General features: G+C 43.7%; 1 protein-coding gene across 1 annotated transcript in view; it reads left to right on the plus strand.

Moving 5' to 3' along the window:
* The window catches only part of kndc1 (kinase non-catalytic C-lobe domain containing 1), a 252,960-nt gene extending 244,751 nt beyond the window's left edge, over positions 1-8,209 (plus strand). Inside the window, exons 29-30 of the mRNA XM_078564922.1 lie at positions 5,457-5,614; positions 7,059-8,209. Coding sequence (XP_078421048.1) covers positions 5,457-5,614; positions 7,059-7,290 — 390 coding nt within the window. The 3' untranslated portion in view covers positions 7,291-8,209. The remainder of the gene's footprint in view (positions 1-5,456; positions 5,615-7,058) is intronic.
* The last annotated feature ends 372 nt before the right edge of the window (positions 8,210-8,581 follow it).

The following is an 8,581-nucleotide window of genomic DNA, read 5'->3' on the forward strand; positions in this document are numbered from 1 at the left end:
GGGAGATGTGAAAACTGGAGCGAAAGTCACATTACTCATAGATGTTAACAAGCTAAAAAGTTTCAAATGTCTAAAGTAAAGTGTTGTCCAAATGAAAATGCAATAATAGGTGCCAAAACATTTGCAGGTATGAAGCATATTCGTTGAGTCTTAAAGGTGTGAATGGTGAAAGAGTACATTTCACAAGTTGTAAACCACAAAAAAGGTATCTGGGAATTTACACTTCCAAACTGGATGGCAATGGAGGTGGGAGTGCTGTAAAATTGCATGTGGTGGAGTTGGGTGGGCTTTCCAATGCCATCATGCCAGGCCGCATTTTACAAGCAGCAGACAGGAGTTCCGTGGGGACACCATCCGCAGTCTCAAAACAAGCCAGATAATAGATCATGATTTTACAAGCCTTCCCCCACAATGGGAAGTGTCCAGGGGACATGGGGCATCGGAGCCTCAGCAGCAACAGGATGGCAGCTGATCTTATTTCAGCAATCAGCAGCCATTGGGTGAGCCGCTTTCTCTTCTTGGGTAGGAAGGTCCTGCATGTGCACAGCGTTCATCATGTCAGAGCGATCATTGGGAAGCCTTTATTCTGCCATCGAGCTTCCCTTGATGCCATGTGTTCCTGGAAGACAGATGAAGTGAGGTGGGCCTGAGAGAAGCATGGGGTGGGCCACTTTGCAACAGCTGCTGACAGGCTGGTCCAGTCAGATCTGCAGTGCCCAAATGCCATGAGAATCAGTCATTCAGGAGGAGCATACTCCAGCAAGAATGAGAACCTGAGAGGTGTGGGGAGGCGCAGGCACATTAGATCCAAATAGCAACAACCTCATGGCTACCTTTGGAGACAGCCTCATGAAGGGGAATTGGCAGAAGGTGGCAGAGGGAACCGCCTGCAGCCACCAGCATGTAGACAAAGGTACCCTGTGGCCAGGGTTTACAGACAAAAGTTGAGCTGACTACAGATGTTGGGGAGGCAGTGTCGCTGAAGACTGCGCCTCTCCCAACAGGCTGTAACTGAACTTTGTGCCATGCTGGCAGAGGAGGTGAACTCTGGTTGCATTGATGGTCACCCAACGCTAGTGGCTGTCAAGGTCACTGTGGGCCTGAAATTCTATACCTCAGGCTCATTCCTGGGGCCCACAGGAGACGTGTGGTATCTCCCAGGCAGCCGCACTTCATTGTTGGTGACAGATGTTCTCTTCAGGAGGGCCAACCAGTACAACATTACCAAACTGATGCAGACAGTTAGGTTGAGAGTGCCAGAGGATTAGATGCCATTGCAGGATTCCCCCAGGTGCAAGTTCTCATGGATTGCACCCATGTGGTTATTTGAGCTCCAACAGGCCAGCCAGTGGTGTTTATTAATCATAAGGATTTCATTCCTTCAACATGAAACTAGTCTCTGACCACCACCAGCAGATCCTGCAGGTATGTGCTTGTTATCCCAGGAGCAGCCACAACACTTACATTCTCTGGCATTCCCAGGTGTTACAGCTTTTTACACCCTTGCCCCCCCCCCCCCCCCCCCCCCCCCCCCCCCCACCACCCTTCCCCATGCACTTTCAAGGATAGATACTCACTGACAAAGGATACCCACTGAACAGGTGGCTGTTGACACCAGTGAAGAATCCTAGGACTGAATTAGAGTGCTGCTGCCAGAGTGACCATCGAGCAGACCATCGGTCTCCTCAAGATGTGATGAGATGCTGCATCGATCGGATGGTACACTTCAATATGCACCAGAAAGTGTCTCCCAGATCATGGCGGTATGCTGAGCTTTACACAACCTGGCTTCAGAGAGGGAGGGCCCTGGCTGATGAGGACTGAGTGGAATGTGAGCCATCCTCAGACAAGGATTAAGGTTAGGAAGCTAATGACCAACTGCACCATCCTGATCATCCTGAGGGGCCACATGAAGAGCATCAAGGCATAGGTTCAAGGGAGGCTCAGGAGGCACTTGTACACACTCGTTTCAGAAGACCCTTCCCACAGCAGCCAACCACCCAACCAAATAAAGATTCACATTCCACCTACACTAATGCCATTTACCTCTGTTTTAAGCTCAGATCCCCTCACTCAATGGCACTTGGTGCTTCTGCAATGTGTAACAGATGACTACACACATGCACCATGATCGCCCCTGTGACAGCCCTTAGGTCAATCCATGCCACTGCTGCACTGCCAGAGGGCCACCAACACTGGATGGATATTTTCATAAACCAAATCAGACACTTATTACAGTATTCATCAGACATGAGTGGAGAAGCATTAACTCTTTAATCACCCATGAAGCTTTTAGTTCTTTCATGTGTACTTCTATGTCAGCTTCACAGCTGCAGTGGTGGTAGGCTGCATCCCTCGCTGCACTATGGCTGAGGATGACATTGGTAGCTGTCCTCTGGGTGCCTGAAGCCTGCAAGGACCCTAGCGTCTTGAGAGGTTCCTGCTGCAATTAGGGCCACCAACCCTCCAGAATTGGTCTGGAATCTCTGGGAATTAGAGATCAATCTCCAGGACGCTGCTGTGTGAAATCCTGGAGAAATATCATTGGGACATTAAAAAAGGATTTTTTTTGTCATTTTCTTTGAATATTTCTCTTTACCAGACATAAAAATATTGAAAATAGGGGGGGGAAAGGCTGATTGGCTGACAGCAAGCATCATCCAAATGGGTAATGAGATATTTTGCTTTCCAATTGGCGAGGGAATGCAGTACATTACAAGGATGGATATTTTGGCTGAATAATGACCAGAGCCTTGGGGAAAGTCATGTGATGAAACCACCAGGAATACATTTAATCACAGTTGACAGCCCTAGCACCAATATAGGAGCCTCCTTTGTCATTGCGGCAATTTGAGGTGCTGATGTCACTGGCACAGGGGCTGAGGAGTTGCTGCCCACAGTAGGAACACCTGTAGAGAAGATTGCAGTAGCAAAAGGCAGATACCTCCCTCCCTTGTAAGGCACACTTGTACTTTCCAGCTGACCTGAGAAGGAAGAGGACCTGGTGTAGACTCCAGGTGCTTTGTCCCCCTTTCGCCTTGCCACTGCTCCCTTAAGCTCAAAGACAAAGCAATGGCATGCGGATCTGCACACACCTCCAGCACCCACTGACTGGTCTGCTGGATGTGACTCTCTGAGAGCTGCCTACCTCACAATGGAGCAGGTCACAAAAATGTTCCCATTGGTGGTAGCATCGAGAACCAGAGGGCACAGATTTAACGTATTGGCAAAAGAAGCAATGGTGACATGAAGAAAAGTTTTTCATGTAACAAGTGTTCTGGAATGCACAATCTGGAATGCATTGCCTAAGAGTGTGGTGGAGGCAGGTTCAAGTGAAGCATTCAAGAGGGAATTGGATTATCGGAAATAGTAGAGTTTTGGGGAGAAGGTGGAGGAGTGGCACTACATAAATGGAGAGCTGGCGTGGACTCAACGGATCGAATGGCCTCCTTCTGTACTGTATCCATTCAGTGATTTTGATCCAGTGACAGTGAAGGAACAGCGATATAGTTCCAAGTCGTGATGGTGTGTGGTTTGGAGGAGAACTTGCATTTGGTTGTGTTCCCATGCATCTGTTGTCCTTGTCCTTCTAGGTGGTAGAGGAATGTGGGTTTGGAAGATGCCATCAAAGGAGCATTAGTGAGTTGTTGCAATGCATCTTGAATATGGTACATACTGTTGCCACTGTCCGTCAGTGGTGGAGAGAGTGAATGTTGAAGGTGATGAATGGAGTGCCAATCAAGTGGACTGTTTTGTCCTGGATGGTGTCGAGCTTCTTGAATGTTGTTAAAGCTGCACTCATCCAGGCAAGTGAGGAGAATTTAGTCATGCATCTGACTTGCACCTTGTGGATGGTGGACAGGCTTTGGGGAGTTTGGAGGTGAGTTACTGCCTCAAATGCTTTTACTATGACTAATGGCAGTTACAAATGGCCAAAACTAGGTGAATATGACGAGCTTAGTCTCAGTTTGAGGCAACCCAGTCCCTCACCTGCTGTTGTAGCCACAGTATTTATATAGCTGGTCCAACTCAGTTTCTGGTTAATGGTAACCCACAGGATGTTGATAGTGGGAAAATTCAGTGATGGTAATACTATTGAATGTCAAGGGGAGATGGTCATTGTTTGGCACTTGTGCGATGTGAGTGTTACTTGCCACTTATCAGCCCATGCCTGAAAGTTGTCCAGGTCTTGCTGCATATGGGCATTGACTACTTCAGTATCTGAGGAGTTGCCAATTGTGCAATCATCAGCAAACACCCCCACTTCTGACATTATGATGGAGGGAAGGTTGACTATATTTGACTATACTTACACGACAGATACCTGACTATAAAATGTATTTTGGTGGATTACAGATGCAACCAACTAAACAGTTGATGACATATCCTCTTAAAGTCAATTGACTATCTGCAGTGGAAAATACCAGGAAATTTTATCTGGTATTTTCTAGGTCTGCTGTAACCTTATTAAATAACTATTCACTTTTTAAAAGTTTTTCTGTAGATCCACTCGCCTTCCAGTATCTCGCTCCGCAGTTTAAGATCTTCCTTGTATCTAGCAGGTCACCATATCTACCGAGTGAAAAGTTGCAGAATGTATAGTTATGGCATATAAATCTAGAGAAACACTTTTGCCATGAAATCTGCAATCCAAAAGGCGAATACACACAATTGTGAACCAAATCAGAAGTATTTATATTTTAAATGTAAACTTCCAATACCCCTGCTGCGCTTTTTCACAAATAAGTAGAAACTCATAAAACACCTTTGATGCTTATCAATGTTGGCCTTTGTTTATAGTCAAGCTTTGCAGCATAGAACAATTTCAGTAATTCCCAATTCATTTTCAGCTGCCGCTGCATGTTTTTTGCCACAAATTTTTTGCCTCTCTGATTGGAAGGAGCCCTGGGGTGAAGAATAGAAATCAATGCCATATGTTAACAAATTCGTGAAATCTGGGTGCACGGCAAGACCTTTAAATAGCTTCAAAATAGAGATAATTATTTAAAAGAAGGTTTGTTCAGTTGTGTTAAAGAAAATAACAACCATTTGTCGGGGACATTCATTACATATGAGGTATAAAAAGGCAACTCAAATAAATATCACGTGTAATTGCAATTGTAGTGAGGCACCTCCAAGTTCCACATGCTGAATGGAAAGAACGTGAACTGGATTGCACTTTTGGTGATGTCCAATTTGAACTGTTATGAAATGTAATTTTACAAATTTTTATGAATAAAGTAAATTTTGGGGGGGTGGGTGAGGCCCCCAAAATTGCTGATAATTTTTCCTTCATGTTTCAGTCAGCATCACATGCATCTCCTTCTAGAAATGTTTGGATTCCAAGTAACGTGCAATAAGAAGCAATTTTACATACATTAAACATGATTTAGATTTGAGCAAATGCAAGAAGTGTATTTTCTGATTCGTGAATTATTTTTGAAATGGTTTATCAGGTTTTCCTGAAGAGTGACAGCCTTTGTCTGATGGAGGGAGATAGTTTCAGGAAGCAACCAACAATACCTTGTGCACGTATTTTGGCAATGCATGTCCAACAACTAGAAATCGGTGCTTTTACTATGGCTAATGGCACTTACAAATGGCCAAAACTAAGGTGAGTGTGACAAGTTTAGAAAAGTGCTAAGTCATGAACATTTTCAGAAATACTTGTCTTTTCCCAGGATGTAGTTTATCTTGTCCAAGTAAAATGAATCATTGAATTTCGCATTTAGCTGTTTTTGTCCTCTTAAACTCTGTTTTAAACATGTACATGCAGGAATGCAGGAGTTCAGCTTTAGCCCTGTCCATGAAAAAAAATGCCATCTGATTATTTGACTGTAATAATGCAAAGTTACATTTTAAGGCTGCCAGAACCCACTTTTGTTTTATTTTTGGGGAATATTCTCCCAACCTCTTCAAAGGTGTGTGAAAATTCTTAGGATTGAATTTTTGCTTCAGAGGTGGGAAACAGGAGTTAGGTCTGTCTCCAACGCCCAAACCCTCCCCTGGAAGCAACAGTCACTGATCTGGGATTTTGACCGGAGTGCCCTCTTAATTGGCATGGAGGCAGGTTCCCTGTCCAAATAAGGACAACAGGCAGGCTCTCGATGCTGGAGGGCCATCAGAGGTCTTCTAGGTACAAGAGGAGCAGCTGGCTAACGGCGTGTTTCAACATGAAGGTGCCTTTCCACCAACTTTTTATAAGAATTCAAATTAAAAATAGCAAAAGCAGCCAGGCCACTACTGGCAGGGGACGGGTAGAGGGCTGGTGGCGGTGGTTGGGGGGGTGGTGAGGAGAATCCCGCTGGGCAGCCTATGGCTGCACCTGCACCCAGAGTCAGGCAAGGAGGGCTTTTAGGCCCATCTGGGACACTGACTGCCATGCACGCCCCTTCTCCCTGGCCTGCTGCTGAGCGCATGCCTCCAGGCAGTTAAATTGCCCCTAGTGGTGTCGGGAAACTGGAGGCAGACTGGGAAATCCTGGTTAACCTCTTTTAACTGCTCTTAACAAGGCTCTTAATGAGCTTAATCGGCCGCCTGTATTGTAGCTCTGCTGGGACCCAAATCTGCCTCCCCTAAAACGGCTGGAGCTGGGAATGGTATCAGGAATCAGCACACCGGCTACCAGTAGCTATTTTCAGGCCTCCCTTGCCTCCGTTCTTGACCTTGGTAGAGCCCAGAAATTTAGAGCTAAGTGTTTTTTCCTTAACTGCCAGAATACCATATTACACACCCTTCCTTCACCCTACGTTTTTCCCTGTACAACCTTGAGACTCTCAATACCTACACTGGTGAATCTGGTAAAGCTGGACCTCTGGCTAAAGCATCAGTTAAGTAATCCTATGCTCTCCTTTTAATGATGCTGTTCATTTCTCTTAACAGAAATTTTCCATAATCAACTGTTCCTTTGCTGTGAGGTTTGAGTGTTAGGACTTTGGTCGGTAATAATAACAGTTCTGTTTCAGCTTCTGGTATCCATTCTGCCATATTTTTTAACAAATTATGGAAGAATATGTGCAATACTTACACATTTCTTAATTTTTTGTTTTTTTTTGAAGGAAAATAGCAAAGGTGATTAGTCAGATTCGTGCATTCCAAGAAAATCCCTACATGTTCACCCCTGACCTGGAGCTTCAGGCTCATCTAAGGCAACAAATAGCTCATTTTAGCGAAGTGGATATCCATGTTCTTGCTGCGGAAAATAAGACTAATTTTTACCAGTCGTCAACCGAATGGCACTCGCGCAAGATTCAAGATACACTTCGCAAGGTGAAAGCAACATTCCAGTAACACTTAAAACCTACACACCTGTTCTTCAAAATGAACTTCTATTTCTTTTGGTTTGGGACTCTACCCAGTAATGTCTCGCTGAATGTTACAGAAACCTGTATAATTAGCAGAAAGATTAATTTATTCTATTATAAACCAAATGCTCCTTTTTCAGATTTCTTTTGTGTTTTCATAATAATGAATGATTTGTATGAGTAAAATATATTGCACTTTTTAATGGTACAGTAAAATGATATCTAACTACAATCATCAGTACCTTAGAAACTAAATCAGTCTTTACATTTAATGGGGAACAGCAGGCTCCAAACAAAATTTAGTACACAAATACTTCCCTGATATCAGCCTAGAAGAGGTCATTTTGTAATTTAATCCACTCAGGAAACACATCCTAAATACCTTCATCAGTGTAGGCACTGATCTTGTTCTGTGAAGCTCTAGTGGAGCATTAACGTTGGCATGGATTGGTGGGCAAAATGGCCTATTTCTGAGCTATATATTCTATGTAAAGTTCCCCCATGTACTCTTTACATTTCTTTAGTTGATCTTTTCTCTACTTTCAGTTCAAAAGTAGCAATGTAACTTTGTTTGGGTGGTGTATATGGTGAAGCTGTTGAATCATAGCTGGAAACCCATATTTTTGTGATTCATTTAAGGGTGCTGTTTGGCAAATACATTTTAATTTGTTTGCCAAACACATACTGCTGGGAATTAGATAATGAAGGGAAGCTTTGTGTTTTAAGTGTGTTATTTGGAGCCTGCAGTTTCTTTTCACATATCAGCTTATTAACTTATCTACTACATAATGAGGGAAACTGTTATGTTGAACATATTTTCTTTGATAATGTACAAATGCTTGTTAAAACAATCAACAATCATGTTTTGTATTGTCTTTGCAACACGATAAACTCTCTCACAGGAATGTTTCCCCACATTCTGCACTTCTCCCAGCACAGAGATTGGAAGGCAAGCTGCTGTAAAGTCTCAACTAGTACTACTGTAACTTGCTCACAGGACCGAGCAACTTGGAATAACTATAGGTGCAATCACTGACAAAATAATGAGAGCGGCACTAGATGGAGAAGTCTCTTAGCTGGGAAATGTATTTCAAAAATAAACAATGAGTGGGTGGGGTGGTGTGATTTGCTGGTGAGGTGGGAATTTGCAACCCAACTTCTGCTAAATGTTAGTCAGGATTGCCCCAGCCTTTCTGCATCATTAGATGTAATGTAAACACCACTTTAGTATTTAAAAATAGTTTATTCCTTTCTTTGGAGAAAAATTCTCACTCAGC

Source organism: Cetorhinus maximus, chromosome 20 (assembly GCF_964194155.1).
Source record: "Cetorhinus maximus chromosome 20, sCetMax3.hap1.1, whole genome shotgun sequence".
Taxonomy (NCBI): domain Eukaryota; kingdom Metazoa; phylum Chordata; class Chondrichthyes; order Lamniformes; family Cetorhinidae; genus Cetorhinus; species Cetorhinus maximus.